This window comes from Scyliorhinus torazame, chromosome 3 (assembly GCF_047496885.1).
Source record: "Scyliorhinus torazame isolate Kashiwa2021f chromosome 3, sScyTor2.1, whole genome shotgun sequence".
Taxonomy (NCBI): domain Eukaryota; kingdom Metazoa; phylum Chordata; class Chondrichthyes; order Carcharhiniformes; family Scyliorhinidae; genus Scyliorhinus; species Scyliorhinus torazame.
This window is the reverse complement of record NC_092709.1, coordinates 258322407-258343764: the sequence shown is the minus strand read 5'-3', so window position 1 is coordinate 258343764 and position 21358 is coordinate 258322407. Positions and strand designations below refer to the sequence as shown.

Sequence of the window (21358 nt, the reverse complement as noted above, 5' to 3'; positions counted from 1 at the left end):
TTATAAATAGCTGAAGGGATGTGCTGTTTAATACGATCTACCAGTTGCGAGGAAGAATGGCCTACCTAGCTGACATCACACCGGCAATGAAATTCATATGGTGCGTAGGCAGAATGTCGTCTTGGCTTGATGGAAGCATGCTGTTCGTGGAGAGTGCCACTCATGTTGCTATTGTGTAGTAGCAGTGTGAAAAGGCTAGCTTCACCTGTTGCTGAAATATTTGAGGAACCTTGCCCTTCCCATGGCAATTTGAGGTAGACTGGACATGTTTTTCAGGACCGACATTGTGGCTATCAGCCCATTCATGAGGTTGTGCGATATATAGCGAGCAGTGACCTGATCAGGGTAGCCTTTATCCTGCAGGATAACTTTGAACTCCATTTCAACATCAAGCAAATGGCTCAGGCTCTTTTTCTGTGGTTGCTGATGAGACCAATGTTATTGAGCGTTGAACTGTCAGAATCTCAACATGAATATTGACCAGTGAAGGTGGGCTTGTGGGGAATTGTGCAGGATAACTTGCTGAGTATTTTCAGTATTTAATATCTTTCATATTGTCAGTTGCCGTTTTATTCTTCTCTGCGTATGTTTTTCTATTTTTATATGATTGTCATGTCTGTTAAAATCTTGTGCCGTTGATCCTTGACCAGACTTGCACAGAAACATTACTGAGGATTTCATGACGGCAGGATTACCAAGAAAGTAATGGGCGAAATCCTTTTGTTGTTCAACTTGCTAACTGTTGCAGGTCAAAATGTTCAACTTTTTTTGTTGATTATCAGTTTCAAATGTGATTTATAAAAGAACAAACCATTACAACCAAAATTTTAAACACCGCTATAGAGTAGTTTATGGCTGTTATCCCGTTTGCTGAACTATTTCCTTCATGCTTTCATCTTTTTTCATTTCATGTAATGTTGGAACCTTTTTTTTTTAAATAACCAAATACTGTAGTGGAAACAGATTCATCATGAAACATTAGGATAAAATCAAAAGGATTGAACAATTTACCAGTCCTATCTGCACAATTTAGGATCTTTAGGAAAATAATAATGTTCATGTCCTTTCACAGCTGGAATGAATGGTTAAAATTGCCTGTAAAATATCCAGATTTACCACGAAACGCTCAAGTTGCTCTCACAATCTGGGATGTTTACGGACCTGGAAAAGCTGTCCCTATTGGTGGAACTACCGTTACACTTTTTGGAAAGTATGGGTAAGTTGACCTCTCCAATCGTGTGGCTTCAGCACTTGCTTAAATGGTGATCTGAAATTTACTGCTGTGGTTATGTGGAGAAAGGTAAAATGATTCGTTCTTCTGTCTTGTTTTATGTGAATGGCCAATTTCACCCAGAGGGATTTGAAACTTAAGTACTGTACGTCTCTATTCCTTCCTCTCCCAAATTAAAAACAATTTTAAATGATACACCGATGTCCATATTTCCACGTACACTAATAGAAAATCACTTCAATTAAAATATTAGACTACCTCGCTTTATAAAAAAATGACAGGCAAAATAAATGTACCAATGTCTGTTACAAGCTTGACATGATTGGCTGAGTGTCCTGCTGTGTTATAAGATCTAGGTTAGAGTGAGATAGCTTGCTGAATATTTGAGACATAAGCACTATGTTGAGCAGGATATTAATTTGTAAGAATGTAGCAGCCAAAGATTTAGAATTAATACAAGCATTCATAAGTAGTCAGCAAAATATTAAACAAATGCATTTCAAAGTTGGCAGTGGTGGAATTAATTGTACGTTATCCACTGATCAAAAAGAAAATTGAGTCATTTCATTGGCTACAAGAAAGTATTTGCAGGAGCTCTTTTGAAATGCATATTTCCGTATGAAGCAATTTGTTACACATGGTGAGCAGCTTCTGTGAAGGGGCTCTGTAATCTAAAGCGAAGACATGACTCAATATCATGTGAGTTGTCATGTGGGTGACCTCCACTGTTTGACACTAAATTGAGCTCTAACCTGTTGCATAGCTTGTTTGCTGCTGTTTATGGTTCAGACTTGATTGCATTTTCACATTTTTCTGGATTTACATAAAATGCAGTTCAGATCAGCAATTTACAGTTCTCAGGAACTTTTATGTGCTCATGTGTTTGGTAGTAACTATTTTCATATCTCTACCTTGACATTTGGTTTCAAATAAATATATGAATGAGATTGTTGTCTTAAAGAAAACATTTATAACTTTGTTTTCTTAAATTGAAGCTGATGCATTCCACAGCACATGAATAAATGCATGAGAATAGGGTTAGAGCATGGCTCATCCCTGCTTTAAAAAAATAATATGAGATAAAATTAGTGAACACTTGGAGATGTATCAGATTGGTAATAATCAGGACCTGAATAATTTTTTTTGTTACTCATTTACATAACGTGGGTGTCACTGGCTAGGCCAGCATTTATTACTCAACCCTAATTGTCCTTGAAAGTGATGGTGAGCTGCCACCTTCAACCACTGCAGTCCAATAAATATATATAGCAATGTTTTATGAAAATGAAGACATATTATTGAATGCCAATGTTTTAGGATTGGTTGGATGTAGGTAGTGGTACACTCCAGGTTACAGTGCTGAGAACTTGCATCTTTATCACTTGGATCCAAATATTGTGGCTTGTTGATAGCAATTTAGGGACGGCCATTTAATGAAGAGGAGAAGATCATCTAGTAGCATTGCTGGCAGGTGCAATTTAATGCTGAGAAATGTGAAAGTACATTTACGGGTGCAAAGAACAGTGATGGGAAGTCTACCTTAAACTGTAAGGTGTTCACCAAGTGTGAAGGAATGGGATGGATGCTGAGGGAGAGCAAAGCTGGGGACGTTGGAGGGGCTGATTTCTTTTTCTGGCTGGTGCATTTTTTAATGCTATATAGTGGTAGGAATACATGGTAGATTTGGGCACTTAACTGTCGGAAGGAAATTTAAATCATTAATTGAATCCGTAAGAAAATATTAAATGAGGGTTTCCTGAGATACTGAAAAGAATTAGTTTGCATTGTAATGAAAATCTCAACATTCTGTATTTTTCCACTGTAACTTGGTTAATGGGGGAATATCCTAGATTTTAAAAATTAGTAAGAAGTTTTAAGGAAACAAAGAATTGATCATTTCTGCTTGTGGGTGAATTGGTAAGAGAAATAATCAATATTCTTTTTTTAAAAAACTTGACTAACTCTCTGATCAGCACTTGCAGAGAGCACAAGTCAAGAAATTATGGTGCCACAGCCTATGATTTTGCAATGTGATTGTGGGATTAGTCCATTTTTACTTTGTTCCAAAAATACTATTATATGCATGCTGTGTAAAGAAAGTAGCTGCCTGGAAATTTTAAAGTTTCCACTCTGTTCATTTGCCACAGGTTATTGACTTGTGACTTTAGAGTCAGTGAGTTACTCATTTTATTTTTTTTACTTTTTGGATATTGAAATCGTCATATTATTGTCCATATTAACAGTTTTTAGTTGCATTTTGCTTGCTTTGCTAATGTTGAATGATTTACTATATCCCCCTCTTGTGTGCGTGTTTTGTGAAGTACCAATGTAGCCGTCTACCTAATTGATTCATTTCAGGATTTGGTAGATTTCCTCGTGACTATCAATGGCTGTCTTTGTGAGTTTTAATAATCAGACGTTCCTGTTTTGTTTGTTATGCTCTATGGATGACCAGCTAATTCAATTACATTTTCCAGTAATATACTTCCTCTTCTGCTCTTAATTTTCAGCATGTTTAGACAGGGCATGCATGACTTAAAAGTTTGGCCAAATGTGGAAGCAGATGGGGCTGAGCCTACACAAACAGCCGGCAGGACGAGCAGCAATGTATCTGAAGATCAGATGAGCCGACTAGCAAAGGTAGGATTATTGCACAACTGAAGTGTGTCTGTTGTCTGCGGAGGTGAAGAAGTACATTTTTAAAAAAAAATTTCTTGTCTAGCTGAGAGGCTTTTTATTTTCTATCCTGTTTCCTCTGTGCTCTTGAAAATTAGTGGAAAGCCATTCTATGGGATAAAAGCAATCGTGTTTTGCATATTAAAACTTTTAATATGTCTGGGCATTTGAAAATCATACATATTCCTGTATGATTTTCAAAAGGGGGGTATTTATCAACTGAGATTTAAAAAAAAAAAAATTGAAATAAGCAAACACTGTGTACTTAATTCAGTTATGAATGTCTCAAGTGGTCCCACAAGCTTCTAGTTGACATTGGACCTCTTGACTTTAACCTTATGAACTTCAAAAAGTTTGACTTTTCCCCAGTAAGCCCAGGGGCTTTTCACAGAAACTTCATTGCAATGGTATTGTAAGCCTACTTGTGACAATAAAGATTATCATTATTATAATGTGGCAATGTTAAATAAATGATAATACCCAAAGTTTAGAGATGTAGAAATAGATTGATATAATGGAAAAGTATGAATAGTTAAAAGTATGATGCATTTCTTGAATAGAAAATTGAAAGCCGTTAAAATTAATTTAAGAAAGTGAAGAGATTTTTCTGGCTTGTACTTCACCAAGAAAAAAAAAAGTGTTTGAAACAGGATGCAGAGCAGGAGAGGCTGGTGAGATGTGGAAATGTAGTTGCAATTCTTTTGTGAAGCGAGTGATGCATAGACTTTCATGTTGATCAGGTGCCAACTTTATGCTTGTTGCAAACTAATTTTCGAAGTTAAAATGGAGCACAGCTTTTTGACGCATCATTTGCAGAAATAAGATTCAGGACTCTACACAGCTTATTCAAACTGTGTTTATTAAAACATCAAGAGATTTGAATTTCTCCTGTATTTTATTCATTTAAAAAAATATATATATTCATTAAAGTTTTTTAACACAATTTTTCACCCTTACAAACCAACCCCCCCCTCGTAACAAAATAGAAAGAGAACGCACATAGCAAGATATAAACATGGTAAAACGATATGTTACAGAGCTTTGTACACTGGATTCCTCCCGCACATGCCAGTTTTCCAGATCTTTCATGTGTTCTCTTGCTCAAATACCCCCCAGGCAGACCCCCCCCCCCTTCACAAGACATTCCCCCCCCCCCCCCCGGTTGCTGCTGCTGCTGACTGACCTTCATCTAACGCTCCGCGAGATAGTCTAGGAACGGTTGCCACCGCCTGTAGAACCCCTGTGCAGCCCCTCTCAAGGCAAACTTTATCCTCTCCAGCTTAATGAACCCTGCCATGTCATTTATCCAGGCCTCCACGCTGGGGGGCTTCGCCTCCTTCCACATTAGCAAGATCCTTCGCCGGGCTACTAGGGACGCAAAGGCCAGAATGCTGGCCTCTTTCGCCTCCTGCACTCCCGGCTCGTCCACTGCTCCAAATATTGCTAGCCCCCAGCTTGGCTTGACCCGGGCTTTCACCACCTTAGATATTGTTCCCGCAACTCCCCTCCAGAACCCCTCCAGTGCCGGACATGACCAAAACATATGGACATGGTTCGCCGGACTTCCTGAGCACCTCCCACATCTGTCCTCTACCCCAAAGAACCTACTCGGCCTCGCCCCCATCAAGTGCGCTCTGTGAACCACCTTAAATTGTATCAGGCTAAGCCTGGCACACGAGGAAGAGGAATTAACCCTACCTAGGGCATCAGCCCATAGCCCCTCCTCAATCTCCTCCCCCAGCTCCTCCTCCCATTTACCCTTCAGCTCCTCTACCAACGCCTCCCCCTCTTCTTTCATCTCCTGGTATATTGCCGACACCTTGCCCTCTCCCACCCATACGCCCGAGATCACCCTGTCTTGAATTTCCTGTGCCAGGAGCAACGGGAATTCCCTCACCTGCCGCCTCACTAACGCCCTCACCTGCATGTATCTGAAAGCATTTCCCAGGGGTAGCCCAAACTTCTCCTCTAGTGCCCCTAGGCTCGCAAACGTCCCATCAATGAACCGGTCCCCCATTCTTCTAATCCCCCCCCGCCCCGATGCCAGCTCTGAAACCCCCCCATCCTCCCCGTGACAAACCGGTGGTTACCCCTAATCGGGGTCCACACCGAGGCTCCCATTGCACCCCTGTGCCGTCTCCACTGGCCCCAGATCTTTAGCGTTGCTGCCACCACCGGACTTGTGGTGTACCTTGACGGCGAGAGCGGCAGCGGTGCCGTCACCAACGCCCCCAGGCTCGTTCCTTTGCAGGACATCATCTCCAACCACTTCCATGCCGCCCCCTCTCCCTCCATCACCCACTTACGGATCATCGCCACATTTGCTGCCCAGTAGTAGCTCCCCAGATTCGGCAGCGCCAACCCTCCTCGGTCCCTACTGCGCTCCAAAAACCCCCTCCTTACCCGCGGGGTCTTATTCGCCCACACAAACCCCATAATGCTCCTCTTAAAAAAGGCCTTGGTGATCACGATGGGAAGGCACTGAAACACAAAGAGAAACCTCGGAAGGACCACCATTTTGACCGACTGCACTCTACCCGCTAGCGAGAGGGGTAACATGTCCCATCTTTTGAAGTCCTCCTCCATCTGCTCCACCAGTCTCGTCAGATTCAGTTTATGTAGGGCCCCCCAACTCCTGGCTATCTGGATGCCCAGGTACCGAAAGCTCCCCTCCGCCCCCCTCAGCGGTAGATCGCCTATCCCCCTTTCTTGGTCCCCTGCCTGTACTACAAAAAGCCCACTCTTCTCTACATTAAGCTTATAGCCCGAAAAATCCCCAAACTCCCTTGAGAGTCTGCATGACCTCCACCATCCCCTCCACTGGATCCGCCACATACAGCAACTGGTCATCTGCATAAAGCGACACTCGATGCTCCTCTCCCCCTCGGACCACCCCCCTCCATTTCCTAGACTCCCTTAATGATATGGCCAAGGGTTCAATTGCTAATGCAAACAACAGGGGGGACAGACCTCGTCCCACGGTACAGACGAAAATACTCTGACCTCCGCCGATTCATAACCACACTCGCCACCGGGGCTCTGTAAAGGAGCTTAACTCAACTAATAAACCCACCCCCGAACCCAAACCTACGCAGCACTTCCCAGAGGTACTCCCAATCTACTCAGTCAAAGGCCTTCTCCGCGTCCATAGCTGCCACTATCTCCGCCTCTCCCTGCACCGATGGCATCATTATCACGTTTAGGAGCCGCCGCACATTGGCGTTTAGCTGCCTGCCCTTTACAAATCCCGTCTGGTCCTCGTGAATCACCCCCGGGACACAGTCCTCGATCCTCGTAGCCAGCACTTTTGCCACCAACTTAGCATCCACGTTGAGGCGCGAGATCGGCCTGTACGACCCACATTGCAGTGGGTCCTTGTCCCGCTTCAGGATCAAAGAAATCGTCGCCTCCGACATTGTCGGGGGCAGGGTCCCTCCCTCCCTTGCCTCATTAAAAGTCCTCACTAGCAGCGGGGCCAACAGGTCTACATACTTCCTGTAGAACTCCACCGGGAACCCATCCGGTCCCGGGGCCTTCCCTGCCTGCATACTCCCCAAACCCTTGCTCAGCTCCTCCAACCCAATTGGTGCCCCCAAACCAGCCACCTCTTGCTCCTCCACCCTCTGGAATCTCAGTTGGTCTAGGAATCGTCTCATCCCCACTTCCCCCGCTGGGGGCTGGGATCTGTACAGCTCCTCATAGAAGGCCTTGAATGCCTCACTTATTTTCGTCGCACTCCGCACCGTAGCCCCCCTTCCATCCTTGACTCCACCTATTTCCCTCGCTGCCATCCTCTTACGGAGCTGGTGTGCCAGCATCCGACTCGCCTTCTCCCCATACTCGTACGTCGCCCCCTGCGCTTTCCTCCACTGTGCCTCTGCCTTCCCTGTGGTCAACAGGTCAAACTCCTTCTGGAGACGTCGCCTTTCCCCAAGTAATCTCTCCTCAGGGGCCTCTGCATATCTCCTGTCCACTCTTAAAATCTCCCCCACTAACCTCTCCCTTTCCATGCCCTCTATCTTCTCCCTATGAGCCCTGATGGAGATTAACTCTCACCTGATCACCGCCTTCAGCGCCTCCCATCCCACCCGCACCTCCCCGTTGTCGTTAACCTCCAAGTACCTTTCGATACACCCCCTCACCCTCCCACACACCACCTCATCTGCCAGCAGTCCCACATCCAACCGCTATAGCGGGCGTTGGTCCCTCTCCTCTCCCAACTCCAGTTCCACCCAGTGCGGGGCGTGATCTGAAATGGCTATGGCCGAATACTCCGTTGCCTCCACTTTCGGGATCAGCGCCCTGCCCAGAACAAAAAAATCTATCCGGGAGTAGGCTTTGTGCACGTGGGAGAAAATTCCCTGGCCTGCGGCCTGGCAAACCTCCACAGGTCCACTCCCCCCATCTGATCCATAAACCCCCTAAGCACCTTGGCCGCCGCCGGCCTCTTTCCGGTCCTAGATCTGGAGCGATCCAGTGCTGGGTCCAACACCGTATTAAAATCCCCACCCATTATCAAGCTTCCTACCTCCAGGTCCGGGATGCTCCCCAACATGCGCTTCATGAATCCGGCATCATCCCAGTTCGGGGCGTATACATTTACCATTACCACCCACGTCCCCTGCAACTTACCGCTCACCATCACATATCGACCTCCGTTGTCCACTACGATATTCTTGGCCTCAAACGACACCCGCTTCCCCACCAATATTGCCACCCCTCTGTTCTTCGCGTCCAGCCCCGAATGGAATACCTGTCCTACCCACCCCTTTCTTAACCTGACCTGATCCGCCACCTTCAAATGTGTCTCCTGGAGCATGACCACATCTGCCTTCAGTCCCTTTAAGTGCGCGAACACTCGGGCCCTCTTTACCGGCCCATTCAGGCCCCTCACATTCCACGTTATCAGCTGGATTGGGGGGGCTCCCCCCCCCCCCCCACCCCCACCCCGCCCAAGACTCGCCATCTCCTTTTCTAGGCCAATCCCGTGCCTGCGCCGCCCTCACCCTCCAGTCCCCCAGGCGGGAGACCCCCGCCTCGACCATCTCTTCTGTGTCCCATTCCCCTTCGGCCAGTGCAGCAGCAAACCCCCCCCCCCCCCCCCCCTCCCCCCCCCCGCTAGACCCGTGTCTATTCCCCCTCCCGCCTTTCTTCCCTAGCGCGGGAAAAAAAAACCACGCTTTCCTAAGCCTACCCCGCCCCCTCTGGTGCAGCTCCTGTCGCGGCCTTGTCTCTTTTCCCCCATCGCCATCCCCCTCTCTCCCCCAGCCCGTGTAACATTTCCTGCACGTGATTACCACCCTGTGTACAACAACCATCAATCCCCAAAACATCTCTTCCTCCTCCCCCCCCCCCCCCCCCCCCACCCTCTCAAACCCTCAGTTTGAGTCCAACTTTTTGGTTTGAATAAAGGTCCAAGCCTCTTCAGGCGTTTCAAAATAATGGTGCTGATCCTTGTATGTGACCCACAATCAGGCTGGCTGCAGCATTCCGAATCTCACTCCTTTCCGGTGCAGCATCGCCTTGGCCCGGTTGAAACCCGCTCTCCTCTTTACAACCTCCGTGCTCCAGTCCGGGTATATTCGGATCTCTGCATTCTCCCAGCTGCTGCTCCGCTCTTTCTTGGCCCATTTCAAGACCCTCTCGCTGTCCGTGAAACGGTGAAACCTCACCACAATCGCCCTTGGCGGCTCGTTAGCCTTGGGCCTCCTCACCAGCACCCAGTGTGCCCCATCCAGCTCCGAAGGCCTCGAAGGGGCCTCCGCGCCCATCATCGACTCGAGCATCGTGCTCGCATATGCCCCGGCATCGGCCCCCTCCACTCCTTCAGGGAGACCCAGGATCCGAAGATTCTTTCTCCTCGACCTGTTCTCCAGGTCTTCGAATCTTCCCGCCCACCTCTTGTGCAGCGCCTCGTGCTCCTCCACTCTCACCGCCAGGCCCAAGATCTCGTCCTCGTTCTCATTGACTTTTTTCTGCACCTCCTGGATCTTTACCTCGTGGGCCTTCTGGGCCATCCCTAGTTCTTCAATGGCCGACAGAATAGGCGCCAGCATCTCCTTCCGCAGCTCCTCGAAGCAGCGCTTGATGAACTCTTGCAGCTCCGGCCCGCATTCCACTTTATCCCCGGCCGCCGCCATTTTGTTTTTCTTCCCTCGCTTCTCCCGCTGCTCCAATGCCGCTTTTTTGGCCGTTTCGCTTCTGGTCCGGTCCATAAACAGTGAAGGGGGACCTCGCTCTTCCCTTCCCACATGGAACGTCTTCAAAAAATTCCCGTTGGGGCTCCTTTAGAGAGCCCGAAAGTCCGTAATAGTGGGAGCTGCCGAATCGTGCGGCTTAGCTCCGCATCGCCGCCGGACTCTACACAGCTAAGATATCGGAGATTGCATATGGTTGGTGAGTGCGCTATTTGCTGATTAGTTCCATTGCACGGAAGGATCCTGTTGTTAGGAATAGGTGTTCTACTGTGAGATATTTCTCAAGGAGCCTGAACTCAATCATGGCTTTTTAGCTGTAGACTTAATGTCTGGCACTTGCATCTTGACCTCCTATCCTCCCTTCCCAGTGCTACCATGACCTCAACCTTTGTTTCTCTGGCTTTAACCTTTTGTGCAAGTTCATGCTACTCCCAGACAGTGGTTTTTGTCTCCATAATTTCTTTACTAAACTTTCAATGTCTCTTTCCACTTTTGAAACCATTTTGACCAATCTTTTTGTTACCTCTAAAATTACAGAATAAAAATTGTAAAATATTAAAAGTTAAGCTTGCCAAATAGATTTTTTGTCAAATGGGATGTGGTGTTGCAGACTAGGTCAGCATTTATTGCCCTTTCCTAATTGCCCTTGTGAAGGTGGTGATGTAGCCTAGGTACAGCCACAATGCTGTGAGGGAGGGAGTTCCACGATTTTGACCCAGAATCATAGAATTTACAGTGCAGAAGGAGGCCATTCAGCCCATCGAGTGTGCACCGGCTCTTGGAAAGAGCACCCTACCCAAGCCCACAACTCCACTCTATCCCTATAACCAGTAACCCCACCCAACACTAAGGGCAATTTTGGACACTTAGGGCAATTTAGCATGGCCAATCCACCTAACCTGCATATCTTTGGGCTGCGGGAGGAAACCAGAGCACCCGGAGGAAACCCACGCAGACAATGGGAGAACGTGCAGACTCCACACAGACAGTGACCCAAGCCGGGAATCGAACCTGTGACCCTGGAGCTTTGAAGCAATTGTGCTAACCACTATGCTACCGTGCTGCCCGGTATAGAGAGCTGATGATGCATAGTAGCTTTTTGTTAGAGCACCCGGAACAGGAGCATGCCAAGTTTGATTGAATAGCAATGCGTTGTCTATCCCAGCTGGGATATTACACAAAAATGATCTTTGGAGGCCAGCTGTCTCTGTGTAGAAAGTTAGCTCCAGTTTGCTTTTGTGTGCACTTGCCTGTGGTTTTATAAATAGCAGCATCTCAACTATATGTACTAAAAACTCCACGGGTGAGGACTAAAATCAAGGGCATTATAGAATAGGAGTGAATGTTTTTTGACTGGACAAAGCAGTGGTTTGCTCCAGAGTTCATTATGTATTAATCTATACTTTGTTGACCAGGGCACAAAATCTGAATTTGCTGATTACACAAAAGTTGGAAGTATTGGGAATTTCAGGAGAAAATTGACAGGCTGCTGGAATGGGCAGACACGTGGCAGATGAACTTTAATGCAGAACGTGTGAAGAATATTGGCCAGTCTCCGATCTGGGGAATTTTTGTTTTAGTGAGGGGCTGGCCAAAGGGGAGGTGGAGTTGGTTTCCTCACTCCTGAGAATATGGAAGATGGGTATGTAAGGTACAACTCGAAAGGTTCTGGAGCGATGAAAATTGCACCTAACCTTGGGTGATTGTCTGGAGTTTGCACTTTCTCCCCCATGTCTGTGTGGGTTTCCACTGGGTGCTCCTGTTTCCTCCCACAGTCCAAAGATGTGCAGGTTAGGTGGATTGGCCATGCTAAAATTGCCCCTTAGTGTTCAAAGATGTGCACATGGGGAGACAGTGCAAACTCCACACAGTCACCCAAGGCCAGAATTGAACCCGGGTAGTGCTAGCCACTGTGCTCATAGGTGTGGTTACAGGGATAGGGCGGGGGAGTGGGTCAGTGCAGAACTGATAGGCCGAATGGCCTCCTTCTGCACTGTAGGAATTCTATGGTACATTTTGGTAGGACAAAGATAAGGCAATATAAAATAAAGTATACATTTCTAAAGGGAGTGAAATGGTACGATCCCAGCTGATAATTCCGGGCAAATCCGAACCCAGAGTGAAACCTGGCTTGGTAGATCCTAACTTTGCCTTTTTTAGAAACTGTGGAGGTATGCTACTGAACAAATTCACAGGAGTCTGCTGGTGAACATTTAACACGGCGAAAATTTATTAAAAAAGAAAAAATTAACTATTACACCGGACAAAAAGGTGGGGAAAATCTCAATACGAACACAGAAAATGATTCAAATATTCACTACTCCTTCACCCCCACCTACATCTTCACAGAGAAAAACAAATTGGGAAAGATAAAACAGTGTATCATATTTATCTTATCCTCTCACATTCAGGGTAAGCATGTGGTACATGTGAACCAACTCTCAAAACCCGGGCAGACACGACAATGAAAATGAGAGATGTGACCAAAGCAGGTTCTTTGGACTTCTGAACAGCCCACTCAGATACTTAGAATCAAAGAATTATAGAAGTTTACAGCATGGAAACAGGCCCTTCGGCCCAACCAGTCCATGCCGCCCAGTTTTTACCATTGAGCTAGTCCCAGTTGCCCGCACTTGGCCCATAACCCTCTATACCCATCTTACCCATGTAACTATCTAAATGCTTTTTAAAAGACACAATTGTACCCGCCTCTACTACTACGTCTGGCAGCACATTCCAGACACTCACTACCCTCTGAGTGAAGAAATTGCCCCTCTGGGCCCTTCTGAATCTCTCCCCTCTCGCCTTAAACCTATGCCCTCTAGTTTTAGACTCCCCTACCTTTGGGAAAAGATGTTAACTATCTACCTTATCTATGCCCCTCATTATTTTATAGACCTCTATAAGATCACCCCTAAGCCTCCTATGCTCCAGGGAAAAAAGTCCCAGTCTATCCAGCCTCTCCTTATAACTCAAACCATCAAGTCCCGGTAACATCCTAGTAAATCTTTTCTGCACTCTTTCTAGTTTAATAATATCCTTCCTATAATAGGGTGACCAGAACTGCACACAGTATTCCAAGTGTGGCCGTACCAATGTCTTGTACAACTTCAACAAGACGTCCCAACTCCTGTATTCAATGTTCTGACCAATGAAACCAAGCATGCCGAATGCCTTCTTCACCACCCTGTCCACCTGCGACTCCACCTTCAAGGAGCTATGAACCTGTACTCCTAGATCTCTTTGTTCTATAACTCTCCCCAATGCCATACCATTAACTGAGTAGGTCCTGGCCTGATTCGATCTGCCAAAATGCATCACCTCACATTTATCTAAATTAAACTCCATCTGCCATTCGTCGGCCCACTGGCCTAATTGATCAAGATCCCGTTGCAATCCTAGATAACCTTCTTCACTATCCACTGTGCCACCAATCTTGGTGTCATCTGCAAACTTACTAACCATGCCTCCTAAATTCTCATCCAAATCATTAATATAAATCACAAATAACAGTGGACCCAGCACCGATCCCTGAGGCACACCACTGGTCACAGGCCTCCAGTTTGAAAAACAACCCTCTACAACCACCCTCTGCCTTCTGTCGTCCAGCCAATTTTGAATCCAATTGGCAACCTCACCCTGGATCCCGTGAGCTTTAACCTTCTGCAACAACCTACCATGCGGTACCTTGTCAAAGGCTTTGCTAAAGTCCATGTAGACAACGTCTACTGCACTGCCCTCATCTACCTCCTTGGTCACCCCCTCAAAAAACTCAATCAAATTTGTGAGACATGATTTTCCACGCACAAAGCCATGCTGACTGCCCCGAATCAGTCCTTGCCTCTCTAAATGCTTGTAGATCCTGTCTCTCAGAATACCTTCTCGCAACTTACCTACTACAGACGTTAGGCTCACCGGTCTGTAGTTCCCAGGCTTTTCCCTGCTGCCCTTCTTAAACAAGGGCACAACATTCGCCACTCTCCAATCTTCAGGCACCTCACCTGTGGCTGCCGATGATTCAAATATCTCTGTTCGGGGACCCGCAATTTCCTCCCTAGCCTCCCTCAACATCCTGGGATACATTTCATCAGGTCCCGGGTATTTATCTACCTTGATGCGCTTTAAGACTTCCAGCACCTCCTCCTCTGTAATATGCACACTTCTCAAGACATCACTATTTATTTCCCTTAGTTTCCTAACATCCGTGCCTTTCTCCACCGTGAATACCGATGAGAAATATTCATTCAGGATCTCACCCAACTCTTGTGGCTCTGCACATAGATGTCCTTGTTCATCCTTAATAGGCCCTACTCTGTCCCTAGTTACTCTTTTTCCCTTTATGTGTCTGTAGAAGCTCTTTGGATTCTCCTTTGCATTATTTGCCAAAGCAATTTCATGTCCCCTTTTTGCCCTCCTGATTTCCCTCTTAACTCTATTTCGACAATCTCTATACTCTTCAAGGGATCCACTTGATCCCAGTTGTTTATGTACGTCATATGCCTCCTTCTTTTCGACCAGAGTCTCAATATCTCGAGTCATCCAGGGTTCCCTACTTCTACCAGCCTTGCCCTTCACTCTAAAGGGAATGTGCTTACCCTGAACCCTGGTTAACACATTTTTAAAAGCCTCCCATTTACCAGCCGTCCCTTTGCCTGCCAACAGTCTCCCCCAATCTACCTCTGAAAGTTCCTGTCTGATACCATCAAAATTGGCCTTGCCCCAATTAAGAATTTTGACTCTTGGGCCAGACCTATCATTCTCCATAGCTATCTTAAAACTAATGGAGTTATGGTCACTTGTCCCAAAGTGATCCCTCACTAACACTTCTGTCACTTGCCCTTCCTTATTTCCCAAGACGAGGTCAAGTTTTGCCCCCTCTCTAGTCGGTCCATCCACATACTGAATGAGAAATTCCTCCTGAATACACTCAACAAATTTCTCTCCATCCAAGCCCCTAATGCTATGGCTGTCCCAGTCAATGTTGGGAAAGTTAAAGTCCCCTACTATTACCACCCTATTATTCTTGCAGCTATCTGTAATCTCCTTACATATTTGCTCCTCAATTTCCCGCTGACTATTTGGGGGCCTGTAGTACAGTCCTATCAAGGTGATCTCTCCCTTCTTATTTTTCAGTTCCACCCATATAGACTCAGTGGGCGAACCCTCGGATATATCCCCTCTAAGTACTGCTGTGATGTTCTCCCTAATCAAAAACGCCACTCCCCCTCCTCTCTTACCTCCTGTTCTATCCTTTCTATAGCATCTGTACCCCGGAACATTGAGCTGCCAGTCCTGCCCCTCCCTTAGCCATGTTTCAGTCATAGCTATAATACCCCAGTCCCATGTGCCCATCCATGCCCTGAGTTCATCCGCTTTGCCCGTCAGGCCCCTTGCATTGAAATAAATGCAGTTTAATGTAGACTTTCCTTGCTCTCTGCCCTGCTTTCTCTGGTCATGCTTTACACACTCTCCCTTCCTGCCTTTTGTTTCCGTCCCCACTGACTTCCTACATCGGTTCCCATCCCCCTGCCACATTAGTTTAAACCCTCTCCAACTGCACTAGCAAACACTAGATACTTGTCGCACCATGAGCCAAAGATACTTGTCGCACCATGAGCCAACCGTGATTTCAGTCTCACTGAAATCCTGTCTTTCTCACAAAGGTTTCCCATCTCCATGTTTGAAGCACTTGCCTTAGAATTCTCTCCAAACATTGCCTGCATTTTGACAACTTCAACATTAATCTACCGTCTCACCATCCCAGATTTCTATACCTTTGATCTCTGTACACTCACTTCACCTTCCAAGCACACTTTCAGATCTTTGGATATGTCAAGCAGAGCACAACTGCCCCAACAGAGTACCTTTGCTCTTGAGGCCTGCAGCATGGAGTCTCCAACCTTTGGCTGCCCTCGTGGATCTCCTGGGTTTCTCTCAAGCCTGCTGTGCTTCACATCTGCTCCCTGCAGCTTTCTTTAACTTGGAGCCTTTTTTCTGCTCCTGTCATTTATCTTGACTCGATGGGATCTACCTCTGATGCCAGTCTTTCTCCCTGCCTACAAAGACTACCTGATCCTTATGGCCCTTTCCCTAATGGTGCATGCATAAAAGTCCTGAATTATGTTTAAAGAAAAAACATGAACAGCACAATTGTGGCTATTTCCTGGCTGGCACATGTGCAGAAGTCCGAAAGTCCACTGGGAACTGTAATTCTTGAAACTGCAATTTCAATTTAAACTGAAGGTAAATAACAAAGTTTGTGACAGCAGGAGCAAAGAGACCTGGAGGTAAATGTGCACAAATTTTTGAAGATGACGAGGCGGGTTGAAAAAGTGGCTCAAAAGGCATATGGGAATCTTAAATTCATTAATAGAGGCATAAGAGTACAAAATGAAGTTATGGTGACCCTTTATGAGACTCTGGGTTTGACCACAACTGGGGTTATTATGTTCGGTTCTGGGCTTCACACTTTAGGAATAATATGAAGGGTTTAGAGGGTGCCAACAACATTTGTGAGAATGATTCCAGGGTTGAGGGACATCAGATATGTGGATAAATTGAAGAAACTGGGATTGTTCTTCTTAGAGAAAAGGTTGTAAGGAAATTTAATAGAGATGTTCAAAATCATGTGGGATCTAGATAAAGTAGATTAGCGGAAAATTTGAAAATGCGAGGACACCAATTTAAGGTGAACATGTAAGTCAGAAGCTGGAGTCAGCCATTCGCCCTGTCGAGCCTACCCTGCTATTCAATAAGTCTATGGCTTATTATGGCTATACATGAGGAAGAAGAAAGGCAGAACAATAGTGATGGGGGATTTATTAGTTAAGGGAATAGATAGGCCCTAGACATAGCTCCAGGACAGTATGTTGTCTTCCTACTGCCAGAGCCAGGGCTGTCACAGAACAGCTGCAGCACATTCTTCTGGGGGAGGGTGACTAGCTAGAAGTCATGGTCCAAGTTGGTACCAGTAACTTTGGTAGGAAGGGGAATGTGATCTGCATCAGAATTTAGGGAGCAATGTTTAAAATTAGCAAGCAGGACCTCAAAATTAATAATCTCTGGATTATTCACAGTGCCATGTACAAGTAAATACAGGAGTGTCCAGTGCTAATAAAACAAGCACTTTGTTGCTGTAGCCCCTCACGACGACCTACTTGTGCAAGGTTGGATTTTCGTATTTACAAAGATGAAGATCGTACAAAAGAACTGGCTGAAGTTCTGTACATGCTATGCACATTGCCCTCTCCTCCTATCAACCTGAGTGGAGTTAGATCATGAGAACCAAGCAGGTTCCTCTTTTGCATTAAAGGGAAGCAAACACAGCATGGGTCCCGAAGGTCGGTCTATTGACGAAGGTGGGTCCCGGGGGGAAAAAAGTTTGAAAAACGCTTGTTTAGTCTATAGTCCATCAACTAATGGGAAGGATGTGGAGGAACAAACCTGCAAAGGAATTACAGTGAGGTGCAAACATTATAAAGTAGTTATAATGGGGGACTTTAATTACCCAAACATAAACTGGGATTCTGGTCGTATAAAGGTTAGTGTGGGCAGACGTTCCTAGAGTGTGTTCAAGAAAACTTTCTACAGCAGAATGTGTTGAGTCCAATAAGAAAGTAGGCAATTCTTGCTCTTGGAAATGAGGTGGGCCGAGTAGACCAGGTATCAATGGTGGCACATTTAGGAGACCGTGATCGTTGTATCTAAGATTTAGGATGATGGTAGAAAAGGACAATGGGCAAGAATGATTAATTGGGGGAGAGCCGACTTCAATGGAGCAAGAATGGAGTTGGGCTGAATAGACTGGAACAAAAGATTGGCAGGAAAAACTGTTGCTGAACAATGGGCTACCTTCAAAGAAGAACTTGTTTGGGCACAGGCAAAGTATGTTCCTTCAAAAAGGAAAGGTAGGGCAAACAAATCCAGAGCTCTCTGAATGAAAAATTTGATAGAAATTAAGATAAATAAGAAATAGTGTGCTTATGACATGTTTCGGGTAGAAAACCAATTGAGAACCAAGCTGAATACAGAAGTTCAGAGGGAGGTGAAGAATCAAATAAGAGAATGATTATGTGATAAGACTGCCAGCCAACAAAAGGGGTGGATCCCAAAGTCTTCTACAGGCACATAAATAGCAAAAGGAGGAAACTGTCACTCAAGAGTTCAAAATTGATAAGCAGTGGGTATTTGATAAACTCAGTACCTAAAGTTGGCAAGACACCAGTGTGATGTTGTATGAATTAAGTAATGGCATGATGGGAAAACTGGTCAACTGTTTGGTACAATGTAAGAAAAGCTGACCTAGCCATTTCAATGTACCTGACCCTTTGTAAGGAATGCTGATCTAGCCATTCCAATATGCCAGACCCTTGTAATACCAATAAGGCTGACTCCGCATAACCGAAAGCATGAATAAGATCAGAGAAGTTCAAGCTATTCCAAAATGCCTTACCTCTGTAATTTCTGATAAGGCGAACTCGTCATAACCCAGAGCGGTATGAATAAGACAAGATAAGGAATGGATGAGTCTCCTCCGACCTTTTAATGTTCTAGCAAAGGACAAGATAATGGTATGAGGGATGAGACAAAGCGTCCGAGAAGATCAACAGGTCATGCCTGTTTCATGACATTGCTTATGTTTCTACTTCCGATCGAATTCCTGACTAAGCTGTAGTCACGTAATCTTGATAATAATGTATAAATACTGAACTGATTTTCTGTAAAAGCGCAGACTTGAGTAGGAATCAGCAGTGGTAGTAACTCTCCGACCTCAACTTTCAGCCAAACCTGCATGCGGTCGTTTCGTAAATAAAGCCCTGTTATTTTACCATAACAATCTATTGTTGAGTCTTTACCACAGTAGAAGCAGGAAAATATTGACTTCTACACCAGGACCAGATGAAATGTACCCAAGGATATTGAAGCAAGTTAGTGGAAATTGCAGGAGCACTGGCCATCAATTTTTAGACTTCCCTAGATTGGAGGGGGGTGCCAGAGGATTGGAGAATGGTAAGCATTTATGCCCCTGCTCGATAAAGGTTGTAAGAATAACTCCAGCAATTGCAGACCAGTCAGTTTAACTTTGCTCGAAGAGAAGCTTCGAGAAACAGTTATCCGGGATAGAATCGATAGTCACATGGAAAAATCTGGGTTGATTTTGGAAAAGCCTGCATGGACTTCTGAAGGGATAATTATGTTTAACTAACTTGGAGAGGTAACATGGTTGATATGGTGTACATGTACTTCCAAAAGGCGTTCAATATCGTGCCACACAACACACTTGTAAGAAAAGTTATAGCTGAATGAGTAAAGGGGGCAGTAGCAATGTGGATACACAATTGGCTGCATCAGTGAGTAATGGTCAATGGATATTTTATGGGCTGGATGAAGATTTGTAGTGGAATATTCCAGTGGTTGGTATTGGAATCTCCCTGATTTATGATTTAGGTCTTGTGTGTAGAGCTTGAGGATGACACAAAACTTGGAAGTATTGTAAACTGAGGAGGACCGTGTAGAACTTCAAAGGGACATAGACAGGTTGGTGGGGTGGACAGATAGGTGGCAGATGTTGTTCAGTACAGATAAATGTGAAGTGATTCATTTTGGTAGGGAGAAAACAAAGACAGTAGAAAATAAAGGGTACAACTCTGAAGGGAGCACAAGAGCAGAGGGACCTGGGCCTATATGTGCGTTAGTCATTGAAGGTGGTAGGACAGGTGGAGAGGGCAGTTAATGAAGCATACAGTATCCTGAGCGGATAGGCATGCTAAATTGCCCTTTGTGTCCAAAAATAGGTTAGTTGGGGTAATGGGGATAGGATGGAGGTGTGGGCTTAAGTAGGGTGTTCTTTCCAAGGGCTGGTTCAGACTTGATAGGCAGAATGGCCTCCTGCATTGTAACTTTTATCATTCTATGATTAATAAGAGCATGAAGTACAAGAGCAAGGAGGTTATGCTGATGTTCTACAAGACACCAGTTAGACCTCAGTTGGAGTATTGTGTACAGCTCTGGGTGCCACATTATCGGAAGGATGTGGCTGCATTGGTGAGAGTGCAGAAAGGTTTGCAAGAGTGGCTCCAGGGATGAGAAAATTTACTTATGAAGATTGGAGATTTGATAGAAGTATTGAAAATCATCAACGGGCTGGACAGAGTGGATTGGGAGAAACTGTTCCCACTTGTAAAACGATCAAGAACAAGAGGAGACCAATTTAAAGTGATTTGCAATAGAAACAAATGCAACATGAGAAAATCATCTTTTTCACACAGCGAGTGGGTCTGGAATGTACTGTGATTCAATCGCAGCATTCAGGAGGGCATTAGAAGATTATTTGAATAGAAGTAATATGGAGGGTTATGGGGAAAAGACAGGAGAATGATACTAAGTTATAACGCTCATTCGGAGAGTGGGTGCAGACATGACCGGCTGGATGACCTCTATCCTATACCAATTCTGGGATTTTGGGATTTTTTTTGGATGGGGGGGGGGGGGGGGGGGTGGCGGGGAGCGGCTGAGGATTGCGGGGCTGCAGTAGCATTGTGGTATTTTCACTGGACTAGTGATCCAGAGACGCGGGGTAATGCTCGGGGGACCTGGGTTTGTATCCCACCACAGCAGATGATGAAATTTAAATTCAATAAAAATCTGGAATCAGAAGTCTAATGATGACGACGAAACCATTTTCAATTGTCACAAATCCATCTGTTTCCCTAAAGGAAATCTGTCATCCTTGCCTGGTCTGGCCTACATGTGGTTCCAGACCTACAGCAATGTGTTTGATTCTTAAATGCCCTCTGAAATAACCTGACAAAGCACCCATAGAATCCCTACAGTGCCATTCGACCCATCGGGTCTGGCACGGACCCTTCGAAAGAGCATCCTACCTCAGCCCCCGCACTAGCCCCGTAAGCCCACGTAACCTTTTGGACACTAAGAGACAATTTAGCATGACAGATCCCCTAACCTGCACATCTTTGGACTGTGGGAGAAAACGGGAGCACCCGGAGAAAACCCACGCAGACATGAGGAGAAAGTGAAAACGCCACACAGTCACCCAAGGCCAGAATTGAACCTTTGCTAACCATTGTACCACCGTGCCATCCAGTTCAAGCACAATTGGGGATGGGCAATAAATGTTGGCCCAGTTAGCAATGCCCCATCCCCCGAGCGAATAAAAATAAACTCCGCATTCCACCTACTGCCGATAACCGTTGACTTCCTTGTTAGTGAGGAATCTATCTCCCTCTAACTTAAA

At 45.6% G+C, this 21358-nt stretch overlaps 1 protein-coding gene across 3 annotated transcripts in view; it reads left to right on the top strand.

Annotated features, from left to right (window-relative positions):
* Positions 1-21358, top strand: part of pik3c3 (phosphatidylinositol 3-kinase, catalytic subunit type 3) — a 138601-nt gene that overhangs the window by 11213 nt on the left and 106030 nt on the right. For all 3 annotated transcript variants that reach the window (XM_072497151.1, XM_072497150.1, XM_072497148.1), the window contains exons 3-4: positions 1073-1216; positions 3742-3871. In XM_072497151.1, the coding sequence (XP_072353252.1) occupies positions 1073-1216; positions 3742-3871 (274 nt within the window). The remainder of the gene's footprint in view (positions 1-1072; positions 1217-3741; positions 3872-21358) is intronic.